The 16,074-nt window shown below is 35.4% G+C and overlaps 1 protein-coding gene across 2 annotated transcripts in view; it reads right to left on the bottom strand.

The window, feature by feature from the left end:
• The window catches only part of hdac4 (histone deacetylase 4), a 263,249-nt gene that overhangs the window by 45,942 nt on the left and 201,233 nt on the right, over positions 1-16,074 (bottom strand). For both annotated transcript variants that reach the window (XM_089133394.1, XM_039683565.2), the window contains 5 exons: positions 11,461-11,563; positions 10,481-10,527; positions 3,932-4,039; positions 2,414-2,469; positions 247-334 (listed from right to left, as the gene is read on the bottom strand). In XM_089133394.1, coding sequence (XP_088989520.1) covers positions 247-334; positions 2,414-2,469; positions 3,932-4,039; positions 10,481-10,527; positions 11,461-11,563 — 402 coding nt within the window. The remainder of the gene's footprint in view (positions 1-246; positions 335-2,413; positions 2,470-3,931; positions 4,040-10,480; positions 10,528-11,460; positions 11,564-16,074) is intronic.

The raw sequence follows: 16,074 nt of genomic DNA on the forward strand, positions 1-16,074 counted from the left end.
AGAAAAGAAAACCCCAGAAATTGGCCATGGACATTAACTGAAAATTATGCGTGTAATTTTTTATATGGTACATGCACCAACCAACAGTGACGTACTCAGAAATCGTTTTGGAAATGGTGATTATTTGTGTAATTTAGTTTGGTGACTAGTGGCAAAGAAATAGGAAAAATATGTTTATGAAGTAAGCACATATGATTTCATGGAATAAAACAAAACTATATACAATCTGATTGAGTGTGCACTTACCCAGTCCACAATGAGAATCTTACTGACGTTGAGTCTCTGCTGTAAGAGTTTGGCTGCAATGGCGACCGAGTTGAAATAGCAAAATCCCCTGTTTTTTGTGTCAAAAACAAAAGCAAATAAACCCGCATGTGAGAGAAAACACAGAACCAGGGCAGTCAGATGGTGTGTGTGATCTATTGTGGAGGGCCTGATCGTGTACGTTTCTGAAGTGGACCTCCTGGCCTGATGGATTGTCTCATTTCGCTAATGACACGATTCACCCACTGCGTCCTGGCCTGACATCAGAGCGTAAGAAAAGGGCCTGGCCCGCGGCCCACGGCAGAGGCACCAAACCTCAGTCGACTCCCCGAACACGGCATTGATGGAACAATCCTTTTATTTAACCTTTCAGCATAGAGACTGAGGAACACTCGTTTACTTTAACCTTTCTGTAATGAGGGAGACGCACTGGGAATAAAGATGGGAGGAGCGGCTGTGATGCTTGAGCCTTTTAGAGCAGCACAACTCATCAATTAGAGGGTATTTAGTCCCACATTAAAGATACCTGACATTCATTTGGACAAACCATCAAGCTTCAAGATAAATAAAATTGCATCCAAGTTGCCTGAGCTTAACAGTGAGAACATTGTGTGCCCAAACAGTCAGAAGTATGCCAGATCAGGAATAAATGGCACTTTTTATGAAGAAACTACAAAGTAGGGCCTGAAACTCTAACAAAATGAATCATGAAATCAAGTTTTATTGTATGTTTCAGGATTTGGTCAGTAAAAGGAAGGGGAAACTAATGGTCACTTTATGTAAGTTGTGAGTTTTTTTCTTAAACTTTATTACCACAATGTTTAAGGAATGTCTAAATAGTTTTTTCGGTGATTATTATTTTCTATTAATATATATATATATATATATATATATATATATATATATATATATATATATATGAAGAGTTCAGATGCAAAAGCCTCTAAATGCCATTTGAAATTTTCTTCTTTAATGATGATTTTTATCAAACTTGTATATTTAAGTTCAGTAATTTCACCTAAATGGCAATGATAATTACCTATTAATTGTTATTTAAGTGAAATTACTGAACTTAAATATACAAGTTTGATAAAAATCATCATTAAAGAAGAAAATTTCAAATGGCATTTAGAGGCTTTTGCATCTGAACTCTTCATATATATATATATATATATATATATAACATCAAAATGAAGAAGAAAAAATCCTAAATAAATCAAATAAAAAGCTAGCTATTTTGGGACCAATTGTAAGTTTAGGTACTGATATATTGAAACATATTTAGCCCATAAATTAAAAAAAAAAAAAATTAAATAAAAAATCCTAAATAAATCAAATAAAAAGCTAGCTATTTTGGGACCAATTGTAAGTTTAGGTACTGATATATTGAAACATATTTAGCCCATAAATTAAAAAAAAAAAAAATTAAATAAAAAATCCTAAATAAATCAAATAAAAAGCTAGCTATTTTGGGACCAATTGTAAGTTTAGGTACTGATATATTGAAACATATTTAGCCCATAAATTAAATAAACATTATTTTTTTTTGTTCATCATTGTTGCTTACATTATCTTGGGTAACAGGGTTGAACGGTTGAATCTGACAATGCGTATAAATTTAGAAAATTGGTTCGGTGAACAAAAGATATAACAATTATATATAGAATTGAATTAATTAATTAATTGAATTTATAATTGTTTTAATTGAACACATTATGTCAAAATTATTTGCTGTAATATTTTACATTTAAACGTATTTTTTTTTAGTCTGTGTGTTCCCCTGAAACTTAAGTCGAGCTACAGGAACCTCTTTAATTCCTGGACCCAGAAAAGACGCGCCAAAGTCTACCGTACTCCTGAAAAAATGCCGTTTACAACAAACGCTAGTCTTTCCAAATAAAACTGGCGTGAGTCTGTCTGGAGATAAGACTGGCCTACTGTGCTGAATTCACCTCACCGACAATTTGCATTACTTCACCGAAGCCAGCGAGAGTCTTGGCCAGGCGATCCACTGCAGAGCTGGAATTCATTTATGTGAGAGGACAGTGTGTATAACACTGATTTATGATGCTGTGCGTGTGTTTGAAGTGGATGCTGATATCGGCTGTGGGGTTTGTTTTGAGATTGCAGAGATACAGTGAGAACGTACATGGGAGTGCTCTCCTCAGCGTGGTGTCCTGGAGGTCGAACCACAGCAAAGCCGTTCTGTGAACACAAACACACACAATGTCTGAGAAGTGAGAAATACAGAAGAACCTTAACACAGTAGTGACATCCCAGTTTGAGTAGTTATGCACTATTATATGCGGGTTCGCAGTTTAAATAGTGAGAGTAGTGTGTTCAATTCAAATAAGTAAACTTTAAATACCCGAATGATGCACTTAAAGGGACAGTTCACCCAAAAATGAACCCTTAAGTTGTTCCAAACCTGTATGAATCTGTATGAACACAAAAAATAAGATGTTTTTGAAGAAAATGGGTAACCAGACAATTGATGGATCCTCATTGACTTCAATTATATGGGAAAAAATTCTATGGCAGTCAATGGGGAACAACTTGAGGGTGAGTAAATGATGACAGAATTTCCATTTTTGGGTGAACTATCCCTTTAAGTGCATCATATGGGTATTTAAAGTGTACTTTTTCTATTTTAATTTTTTGGGTGAACTTTCCCTTTAATTTACAAGGAAAAAAAAGCAAAAAAAAAAGTCATGCATTATTATGATGTCGAATGACAAAACAACCTCAAAACTTCATTCACTACAAGGTTAGGTACATACTGTATAGTGCATAAGTTCATAGTGTATAGTGCATCATTTGGGACACAACTAGAGTATTAAACTAATTTATGAATGTATAATTTTTTTTAAAAAATATTTAAAAATATTTAATATTGAGTTGGATGAAATAAAGTTTAATTTATTTAGTTTAATCTTACATTACTGCATTTGTTACATACGTATACAGTATATTTCAAGATTTCACTTTTATTTTTTTATTTTATTTTTTATTTTTATTTTATTTTATTATTTATCTTATTGTAGCATTTTGACAGTAATAATTTTTGGATTAGCTGTGATTTTGTCATGTGATGCAGCGGTTCGTGTTCAGTGAGGACTCAACACTGGAACTTGTTGCATTGCGTCTGGCTTGGACACACAGTATAACGGAGGTATACTAATGAATGTGGGTTCATTTACAAAACATCATTCTGTCCCGTCCCTCCTTGACAGTTAAAGTATTTTCCATTCAGGCTGATGGACAATGAAGCTCAGTGGATGCTACTATGTTGCTGGGTGTCTCTGCATGGCTATTGAGAGCAAAAAGACTTTAAGTCTGTCAGTGTGTGATACTACTCTACCTCAGGTTTCACACACACTGATTTTATTATCCTTCCTCACTTCAGATGATATTATTTTATGCAGATATAGAGTGCGAAACAGAGAAATAAAAGCTAGTGCATTGTGTTTTTCTAGGCATGCTGAGGCCATGTCATTCTTGAATGCGATGATGGATGTATTTCAGTGTGTTATGCTGAGATTTCGGGTGGGCGGGAGCTGAGGGGAAATCATTTGTGAAACGCATAATTCAGCCTCTAAATACTGACTGGAAGTGCATTAAACATACATCTGTGACCACTGAGTGTGTGAGAGCGTGTCAGTCTTACCCTCAACTCTCCCGAAGCCACCTTAAAGACCAGATCCACCACAGATCCCACAGCCAGACGAGCAGCACTGGACGAGTGAACTTCATTCCAGATAGTGTCACTGTCAACCTGTTAACAAACGCACACACATACACGTCCGTTGCATTTAGGGTGGAGATGATCCGATTCTGGGAATGCAATCAAGTGTGACAGAGTCATATTTGTTATTAAAAATTAAACACACACACACACACAAATATATATATATATATATATATATATTAGGGCTGTCAAAAGATTAATTGTGATTAATAGCATCCAAAAAAAAAAAAAATTGTGTTTACATAATGCAGTAAATGTGGGTGCACTGTGTATAATTATTTTGTATAAATATAAATACACACACATGCATGTATATTTAAGAAAAAAAATCATTTATATATGAAATATTTATATTTACATATCATATAAATTATATATAAATCTATCAGTAAATACATGAAAATATTTCTTAAATATATACAAGCATGTGTGTGTATTTATATATATATATATATAAAATAATTATACACAGTGCACCCACATATATTATGTAAAGACAAACTTTTATTTTGGATGTGATTAATCGTTTGACAACCCTAATATATATATAATATATATATATATATATATTTAAATTAATACAAATTGTAGTGTACATAAAAAAAATTATAAAAAGTTCTGTTTACTAAACTAAATAAGCCAACTGATATGATTTATATATCCCTTGTATCTTTTACCCAATACGTTCTTGTATATATGTAAATAAATACAAATATAATGTGATTAAATATATTAAATATCAAGTTTTATATTTTAATTTTATATTTAATATTTAATATATATATATATATATATATATATATATATATATACAAATTATAAAAAAGAGTAAATAGTTTAGTAGTTATTGTTTCATGCAAATTCATAATACCCACACATAATTAGTCCCATTTAAGCTAGTCCTGTTGTAGTGCACTTAAAATGTTTCACAAACAGCAATTTCTAGTCAATGAAAAGGTATTGCTCAAAAACCAAATAATGAAAATGGTATGACATCCTAATTTAGCAGAGAATGAACAATCCTCTCCTCAAGAACCCATGCATTTGATGAAAGAGGAACGTGTTTTCTCACTGCTGACAGTCTACACAGGACAGAAGCCAGACGTTTACTCAAGCGGACAGCAAACAGAGCCAGAGAGGCTTCATACACACGAGGCCTGAACCCCCGACCGTCCCCAAACATCCTCTTATGTACCATTCCCGCTCTCACAGAGATGCTTGATTGCCCAGCAAGCAGAAAGAGAAAACGCCACACTGAGATTTACACACAAACCAACAACATGGTCACAAAAGAAGACAGAGGCCTATGTGACACCTAAGAGCATGCTGGGAGTTTAGGTTAAGAGAGAACGCAAGTTTATTCTGTGACATGAAGGCAAATAGTGTCAGGGGAGACCTGGCTCGGGAAGGGGGGCATTCCCAGAATGCTTAGAGACAGAAAACAGCCATTCATCAGGCAGTACTGATTATGCACACACACGACTGCCCTACAGCCTGCAATTACTGCACAAATGAACACACACACTAATACTTAAGCACAGTGCACTTAAATGGACTCATGCATTAAACTGGGAATAATTCATGAGGTGTAAAGTACAGATCAACAGGTGCTCCAAGTGCAGAATAACATGAAGTGCCATTATTAATTAATAGTGTTTAGTTTATGACAAGCATCACTACTACCATTGCTCGTAAATGGGGATAGGGAGCAAAACTTCGGCATGAATGAGACTTTGCATACACTTAGACACTATGTTTAGACTTTGTTTTAAGAGCTAGTTTGACCAACAATAAGTTATCCAATGGGTAATCAGTCTTAATTTTCTGATTCAGATGAGAACGATATAACGATTTTTTTTTTTAGAATATCATGAAAACTTGAGCCATTAATCATTACCACATTACATGTTCTATTAGAGAGCTTAGCACAGATCAGTTCTGCTCATATTTTGTTCAGAAAATATGAAAATATTTTTTTTGCATCTTTTTTTACAAAAAAATTATATACAAATATTATTTTAAATAAATATAATGAAATAAATAAATAATATATTATAAAATATATAAAATAAATGTATATATATATATATATATATATATATATATATATATATATATATATATATATTTATTTTTCGTTAGTCCAATGTGTATTTGTTCAGAAAAAAAAACATCTAGTGTTTTAATTATTTTTTTTGTTGTTATGGGTTTTTACATTTAAAATGATTCTTTTAAATGATAAAACTTTTATTTTATGATTTTTTTTTAATTTTATTTTATTTTTTTTATATTCTTTGTTTTCGTTATTTTTCCACAAGCAAGAAAACAACAACAAAAAAAGGGAACAAAACATCAACAAAACACAATCAAAACAGACAAAATATAATATATAAAATACAAATACTGTTTAAATAAACAAATAAAATTAATTTAAACTATTTAATATTAAAATAATATATATTAAGCTTACTTTTAAATAAAAGGGGGAAAAAAACAGTTTTTAACTTTTGGCTTTCTGTGACCCAATGTGCATTGGACAGAAAAATAGCTTAATAATATCATTTTTATTTTATTTTTTATATTTAACCATATATTTATATTCAAACTAGTAAAAGAGATGAGTTCAAAATTGGTAAAAAAAAAAAAAAAAAAAAAAATGTGCAAATTACAAAACGTCTTGTCTTGAACATCTCTAACAGACAGCCAATAAAAAGTCTCTCTCTTCCCGCCATCATCACGCTCTACTTCCAGTGTGGTTTTCCAATAAACCACCTGCGACCACTGAAGTCATTTCTGTTAAAGTGCTGGAAGGAATATTACAGTAGGATAGTCTATGTCTCTGCAAGGAGAGCGCTGAAATAAGCACTTAATGAAGCAACAAGCTGGCAACAAGAAAGACGGAGAGAGGGAAGTGAGAAATCTGGAGAACCGCTGAGGCACTCAGGAGGGGTTTACCAACCCTGGGTTTCCCTCTCAGCACACATATCCTCCATCCATTTATGAATTCAGCTTTTCAATGGCATGAGCGCTCAAGGGTAACGTAAAAAAAAGACCTCCGGTCTTTTCAAGCTCCGCCAAGAACGACATCGGCACGAATTACGAGCCTGTGGTGCATTTCAAAAATGGATTCAGGGAACAGTGAGAAGGCTAGGGAACTGAGAGAGAGTGAGCTATTGAAAGAGAGAAAGAGTGCATGATGAGTCAGTGTAGAAATAAACGACAGCAAGAGAGCAAAAGGATGTGAAATAGATGTGAATTTCAGGGTCATTTCAGGATATTATTTGTGTCTGGAGTGCAACTCAGATAGTGCCTACGTTAGCAGCTCATTAACTGTAGGAACAGAGCCACTATGTGACTCTTCCAAACAAATAATAATGAAAATAAATACAAACAAACAGAGAAGAGTCATTTTTATGAAGTGAATATTTCAATGTTATTGGCGTTAAAATTAAAGGAGTAGTTCACTTTTAAAAAAAACTTTTGCTGATAATTTACTCACCCCCATGTCATCCAAGATGTCCATGTCTTTCTTTCTTCAGTCAAAAAGAAATGAAGGTTTCTGATGAAAACATTCCAGGATTTTCTCCATATAATGGACTTCACTAGGCACCAAATGGTTCAAGGTCCAAATGAGAGTTTCAGTTCATCAAAATGAACAAATCTTTGTTCGAGTCATTTGGTTCATTCAACAAACGAAATGAATCGAAAAAAGATTCATTCATTTTGATGAATGATCATTGTCTGGTGTTGTTTGACAGCACTTTGTAGCTGCACTGAAACTCTCATTTGGACCTTGAACCGTTTGGTTCCCACTGAAGTCCATTATATGGAGAAAATCCTGGAATGTTTTCATCAAAAACCTTAATTTCTTTTTGACTGAAGAAAGAAAGACGTGGACATCTTTGATGACATGGAAGAAAGTCGTGAACATCTTGGATGACATGGGGGTGAGTAAATTATCAGCAAAAGTTGTAACTGCTCCTTTAAAATCACTAATCCTTAGTGTACATTTAACACTATTTGTAGTTTAAAGCAAACAAACAAACTCGGTGGAAGACATCAACACGTTTCAGGCTTCAGCCCCAGAAGCCCACCGCAGCGTGACCCGGGGTGTACAGGCATGTTGGAATGAACAAGCACAGTTTATCTTCACCCTGACAGGATAATTTTTGCTCTAGAGATGCAGGAAGACAACAATTTTGTTCCATTTCCATAAAAGAGTCCAGAGCCCTTCTGTTTCTCACCATTCAGCTCAAAGACTGTGACTTCAGCCAGACGAGACCGCCTGCCATTTATCAGAACCCCCCCAACAGCCCTGCCTGAGGACCCTCCATCACACACACACATTTAAAAAAATAATAAAATTCTGTATGATTTATAAGCGTGTTTAGCCAAGGGGACATCACTTTAGGTCCCCACAGTGATACGAGTCCTCATGAGTCTGTGTGCATTCAGGTTTAAGTCCCCACCGGAATAGAAAAACATGAACACACACACACACACACACAAAATATTTTTAAGATATTACAATTTTGTGTTTTTTTGAAGATATCACAATTTTATGTTTTTCAAAGAAGTCTCTTATGCTCACCAAAGCTGCATTTGCTTAATCAAAAGTACAGTAAAACAGTCATATTGTGAAATATTTAGGGCTGTGTTAATCGCATCCGAAATAAAAGTTTGTGTTTACATAATATATGTGCGTGCACTGTGTATAATTATTTTGTATATATATAAAAATACACACATGTATATTTAAGAAAAAAAATAATATTTATATATAAAATATTTATATTTATATTTAATATAAATTATATATAAATCTACATACAGTATATACATGAAACTATTTCTTAAATATATTCAAGCATGTGTGTGTGTATATATATATGAAGAGTTCAGATGCAAAAGCCTCTAAATGCCATTTGAAATTTTCTTCTTTAATGATGATTTTTTATCAAACTTGTATATTTAAGTTCAGTAATTTCACTTAAATAACAATTAATAGGTAATTATCATTGCCATTTAAGTGAAATTACTGAACTTAAATATACAAGTTTGATAAAAATTATCATTAAAGAAGAAAATTTCAAATGGCATTTAGAGGCTTTTGCATCTGAACTCTTCATATACTGTATACATATATATATATATATATATATATATATATATATATATATATATATATATATATATATATATATATATATCTACTGTATGTATTATGTAAACACAAACTTTTATTTCGGATGCGATTAATTGCGATTAATCGTTTGACGGCCCTAGAAATATTTCTTCAATTTAAAATAATTGTTTTCTATTTGTATATATTTTAAATTTTTAATTTATTCATGTGATGGCAAAGCTAATATTTCAGCATCATTACTCCAGTTTTCAAACAGAAAGCAGTTATTTTAAATTGTAAAAAAAAATATTTCACAATGTTACTCTTTTTACTGTATTTTTTTATTAAATAAATGCAGCCATATAAATGCAGAAATTATTTCAAAAACATGAAAAAAATGTTAATGTTTCCAAACTTTTGGCAGGGAATGTATACACTAAACTACCATTCAAATGTTTGAAGTTTCTTCTGCTGACTTCTATTAAAAATACAGTAAAAAAGTAATATTGTGAAATATTAAAAGATCTGTTTTCTATTAAAAATACTTCAAAATTTCATTTTTTTCTGTGATGCAAAGCTGAATTTAAATAGTCTTTTGATCCAATTTGCGCTTCCTCTTCTATGACATTTTGCATGATTAGATTTGTATACGAACTAAAAATGTATGGAACTAGTTCAATATTTAAACAAATATTATCACGTTTCACATATTTTAAACTTTTAAAATGTCCTTAATTACATGGTAAAGTTAACATAGTATCCTTGTGGCTCAAACAAGAGAGCATGCAACAGCAAAGTGATGGTTTCTTATCCCAGGGAATGCATGAACTAATAAAATGCATATTTTGAATGCAATGTAAATTGAATGATCACATATAGTTATGGTTAGATCCAATAGTTGCAACAGGCTAAGCCCTGGAGAAGAGAATAATTTCCCTTTGATGTATGAATAAATCAACAACAAAAAAGCATGAGTATAATGTACTGTACACTTTCACATGAATGACTGAAGCATCTCTCCATTCATTACAAGAAGCCATTCATGGTCCATCTGAATCATTGACCTAATCCAGGAATGAGAGAAGTGAGGATGAGTACTTCCTGTTCTAGAGCTGTGAAAGAGTGTGGCTGACACTGTCCACTCAGCACTGAAGAACAAGTCTATCCATTCATTCATCTTCCTCATCAGAGAATACACACACACAGCTTGTTTATAGAAAACATCTGGACACAATTACCCGCTCTGCAGAAAGGAGAGCAACAGTTTTTGTTGCCGCTGGAGTTCAGGGGAGGGAGAACAAACAGGGCTGTTATTTACACACGGGAAAGAAAGAGAAACTCACCCCGATTCCTCCGCACGGCAGTCTCACGAACATGGGAGTCACTGAACCTATTGAGAGAGAGAGAGAGAGTTACTGATGAGAGAGAGAGATTCTGTTTACTGATATTCTTCTTAAATATCAGAAAATCTTCTGAATGGATTCGAAAATGGTAAAACCCAACTGTTTAACTCTGGGGGGAGTGGTAAAATGAGCCTATTTCCAAAAAAAGTGGAGTATCTCTTTAAAAAACTGAGATGCGATGCAATAGCTAAAGACGTCCTTTTGACGCACATAGACCAACAAAAAATAAATAAATAAAAAATCACACAAAAAAATCAGCACATATGGACCACCAACTGCAACTACTCAAAATGACCACATTGACCATCCCTAGTTATTACAGCACAAACACACATGCAATAATCCAACATTTCTCAATGAGGCAAAGCACCTATTGATTAAAATTGCCCCATTTTTCAAATCAACAGTGCTTCTAAAACAACACATTGTAGCAACTAACATCAAAAGTCTGTTAATCAGATTGTAAAGGTGGAACTGTTATGTCGTCTCTGTGCCCGACGAGTGTGAAATATCCGTGTGTGTGTGTTTTTCGTTTAAGCATGTGTTTGATCGCTGAACGAGGGGGCCGGAGCTGAAGTCATGGAAAACCGCATGTGTGGTTGTTATTGGCAGAGAGGTGACGGGCTTGACGGACAGCTCAGGGGCAGACTCAGATCAAGGCCATGACTGATGAAAGCGGAGAGTGAGCTGACAGGGGCGAACGGGAACAACAACGGGCCAAAAAAAGAAATGAAACCAATTGCAGCATTTAGGAAACATGCTGTAAGGCGGATCTGGCTGCAGAAGCGTAAATAGTGTGGATAATTGCACAAGTCCAGGCACAGTGCTTCATAACTGAGAAGGCCATCGGAGGCTCTAACTGTCGCACAACTATCACAAAACTCATTGTGGTGAAGTCAGGTGTGTGTGTGTTCTCTTACTGTCCAGTTTTTGTCTGAGTGGGTTGGTTCCATAGAGCAGCACATGGGCTTCAGAGTGGACCGTCTGCAGCTCCTCCAAAGTGGCTTTCCTGCCTCGAATACACTGCAAAAAAATGAACAATAGAGTTAAGAGTGTTGCATTGGGATTGAGGTCCGCCGGGCCCCAGTGCAAATCTTGTACCGTTTAAGTACTTGCAACCAATGCAACTGTTTAAGTACTTGCAACCAATGCAACCGTTTCAGTACTTGCAACCAATGCAACCGTTTAAGTACTTGCAACCAATGCAACCGTTTCAGTACTTGCAACCAATGCAACCGTTTAAGTACTTGCAACCAATGCAACCGTTTAAGTACTTGCAACTAATGCAACCGTTTAAGTACTTGCAACCAATGCACCCGTTTAAGTACTTGCAACCAAGGCACCCGTTTAAGTACTTGCAACCAATGTAACCGTTTAAGTACTTGCTACCAATGCAACCGTTTAGGTATTTGCAACCAATGCAACCGTTTAAGTACTTGCAACCAATGCAACCGTTTAAGTACTTGCAACTTATGCAACCGTTTAAGTTCTTGCAACCAATGCAACCGTTTAAGGTATTTAAGTAAGTAAGTACATTTATTTGTCCTCGTGAGGAAATTTGTTTGCATAGCAATCACTTGCAACCAATGCAACCGTTTAAGTACTTGCAACCAATGTAACCGTTTAAGTACTTGCAACCACAACCAATGCAACCGTTTAAGTACTTGCAACTAATGCAACCGTTTAAGTACTTGCAACCAATGCAACCGTTTCAGTACTTGCAACCAATGCAACCGTTTAAGTACTTGCAACTAATGCAACCGTTTAAGTACTTGCAACCAATGCAACCGTTTAAGTACTTGCAACCAATACAACCGTTTAAGTACTTGCAACTAATGCAACCGTTTAAGTACTTGCAACCAATGCAACCGTTTAAGTACTTGCAACCAATGCAACCGTTTAAGTACTTGCAACCAATGCAACCGTTTCAGTACTTGCAACCAATGCAACCGTTTAAGTACTTGCAACCAATGCAACCGTTTAAGTACTTGCAACCAATGCAACCGTTTCAGTACTTGCAACCAATGCAACCGTTTAAGTACTTGCAACTAATGCAACCGTTTAAGTACTTGCAACCAATGCAACCGTTTAAGTACTTGCAACCAATGCAACCATTTTAGTACTTACAACCAATCCAACCGTTTAAGTACTTGCAACCAACCCAACTTGCAACCGTTTAATCTACCGTTTATATTTTTAGAGCCTCACAATTCTGATTTTAACATTTTAAATTATTTTATGACATAAAAACATATTTCAACAGGTTGCAAATGTTTTGAGTTTACATTACACAAGACGATTCTGTCCAAAAACATAGGTTTTTATTAAACGTATTGTCATGTGCACTTATTCAGAGGACAAATAATTATCAGTTAATGTTTAGAAATAATATTTGTATGAGTAGTATATGCAACAAGAATGAGTTTTTTTTCTCATATGTTGAAAGGCTATGGAATATCTTTGCACAACACATTCTGTTTATCTTTGGTTTTGGTTGTGAAAGGCTGTGAAATTGTGCACTACACATTCCATGTTTGCTCATATGTTTGTTATCCACTCCAAAAAATGTCCTCGTCTCCTTCCCCATGTACCGACAAAGCCGTAGCGTTAGCATTAGCCGCTATGCTTTTTTGGCTAACGGTTGCAGGCTTGCTTCCAGTGGCTTTGATATAATACAATCAGCCGAACAGGTAAACCGCTTCACAACCTTCATGCAAACAATTATAACCTGAACTTTCAGGGAAAATGTTTTTTAAACAAAGCCTGAAAGAGTTGTCGGAAGCTTAGTGACACTGAGGTCATGTGACCGCCGTGTAGTTCGTTTAAAGCCAACAATTGTATTTACGCTTCACAGTTGTGTTAAATTGTGAAAATGATGGTTATTATTAAGGTCACAGACTTTATTTTCTCCAAAAAATAGAATGAAAAAGTCAATGGGAAAATCTTGTTTTGTCGAGGGAACCAGGGGTGATGCTAACTCAGGGATGGCCTACAAAAATACATCATCCCAGCAAAACTCAATACGCCGACTAAAGTCTTCAGCTGTCGTAGCAGAGCTGAAACAGGCCCACGGTCCACCTCCCACTCTAAACCGGGCCCCACATGCCTGTAGAACAAAGCCACCGGCCCTCGGAGGTGCCGGAGCTGCTTTCCCCTGTTTTAATAGCCCTGGCCTCCGAGACGCAGACCATCCGAGAGGGAGGTGGACCTGCCCACCTGTGGAAGCGCTCTGGGGAGGGTTCTGCCGAGGTGACACCTGCAAAAGGACGTACTACCTCTCGGATTTAACAGCATGGGCCGTTAAAGAGGGGCCCGCGGGGGCCCGGTGCAGGCTGGCGGCAGCTTAAAACAACCCCACACTCTTTAAGGGCCCCCCTGCTGTAGATTAGGGGGTATTAGAGTCATGACTGCCTTTAATTGAGGCCCAATTCACTGTTTCCATCTCCCAGAACAATAAACATCCCCACCACGAATGTAGGCGAGAGAGCAGACGCGCGGCCGTGCCATTGTGGTGCTTGTTTACTTGTTTGTTTGGAAGAAAACAGAGACCGCAGCTACGCGACTGCCTCGAACAGGCCTGACGCAATGGAGCCAGCGTGGCAGGAGAGATTAGATCCAGCGAGAGCCATTAGGCACCAGCGATCAGGACTCCAGATGATGAGAGAGCTCAGGAATTGCCCTGAGCAGGTGGAGGCAGAGATAAGCAAGCACACACTGCTTTTTCCTGCGCTAACTTTGAGGGGAAAATGTGGGAAAGGGAGTAAAATAATGCTATTTATAACTCAAAGCATAGTATATTTAGTAAACTAACTGTGGGGAGCTTCGTGTGGGCCCACAAGTCTGCAAAAAAATCTGATTTTTGATTTTAATTTGAAAGTTGCATGATTATGAAACATTTAGAATTAAATTACGACACAATCGTTCAAAAAAAAAAAATTGGAATGGAATTAATACTTTTATTCAGCAAGGATGCATTATATTAAACAAAAGTGGCAGTAAAGTCTTTTACATTTTACATATGCTTTTTTTTTTTTAAATTTATATTCATTAAAGGATTCCGAAAAAAAAGGATTACGGTTTCCACAAAAATATTAAAGGATTAGTTCACTTTAAAAATAACTTTTGCTGATAATTTACTCACCCCCATGTGATCCAAGATGTCTACGTCCTTCTTAAGTCGAAAAGAAATTGAGGTTTTTGATGAAACATTCTAGGTTTTTTTTCCATATAATGGACTTCATTGGGCACCAAACGGTTCAAGGTCCAAATGAGGGTTTCAGTTCATTAAAATGAACAAATCTTTATTCGAGTCATTTGGTTCATTCAACGAACAAAATGAACGAAAAGACTCAAAAAAAAAAGATTTGTTCTTTTTGATGAACGAGTTTGAACAGGAGAGTCACGAACGAACATCAGAACAGAGCAAGAAGAGCATTTGAGCTTATAAAACGTAAACTTTTTTATTTATTTTTGAAATGGCCGATCGTTTCGCTTGATAAGACCCTTATTCATTGTCTGGTGTCGTTTAAAGCCCTTTGAAGCTGCACTGAAACTCTCATTTGGACCTTGAGTCCCATTGAAGTCAATTATATGGAGAAAATTCTGGAATTTTTTCCTTTAAAAACCTTAATTTGTTTTCGACTGAAGAAAGAAAAATGTGGACATCTTGGACATGGGGGTGAGCAAATTATCAGCAAAAGTTTTTTAAAAGTGAACTACTCGACATGATTAATAATAAGAAAATGTATGAGCAGCAAATCAGCATATTAGTATGATTACTTAAGGATCATGTGACTGAAGACTGGAGTAATGATGCTGAAATTTCAGCTTTGATCACAGGAATAAATAACATTTAAAAAAAACAAAAAAAAAACAGTATTTTATTTTTTTTACAATATTAATGTTAGCCTTGGTGAGCAAAAGAGACTTGGAAGAAGAAAAAAAAAAAAAAAAACATGAAAAAATCTCACCGGCCCTAAACTAATTTTTAGGTTACTAATCTCATTAAAATGGAAAATGTGACTCATCGGTACAAAGGCCAGATGTGGCTGCTTCCATTGAAACATAAGATGCTCTCCGGCTCATTCTCAGATCACGCTGGAGAACATGATCATCAGAGATTTGAGCAAACCTGTAGTGTTCATTAGAGGAACAAGTGGAACAAACCAAATTTGTAATGAAAAATTTTGTATTAAAATAATTTCACAAGTGTTCTCATACATTTGAACCCCTTCTGTAATCCACCAGCACTTCCTCTGCTCTTATACAGTATGAAAGTTGTCTGCCTCTTTTTCTCCAAAAACATACTCAACACAATCTCATCCCCCCCTTTTCCGTTCAGTAAAACTCTTTGGTTTATTCATAAAGTTTCATCAAAGGGAGTGTGTGGCTGTGTTAGTGATGGCTGAACAGCGCCCTCTCCAGATCGAAAAAATATCCTTCACATTGATAAAGTTACCAAGCAGGACGGCGACATAAATATGTTTAGTGCTGAAACATCATCTCACGTTACCGCTAAGTCATAAACACACAGA

Source organism: Pimephales promelas, chromosome 7 (genome assembly GCF_988280905.1).
Source record: "Pimephales promelas chromosome 7, fPimPro1.hap1.1, whole genome shotgun sequence".
Taxonomy (NCBI): domain Eukaryota; kingdom Metazoa; phylum Chordata; class Actinopteri; order Cypriniformes; family Leuciscidae; genus Pimephales; species Pimephales promelas.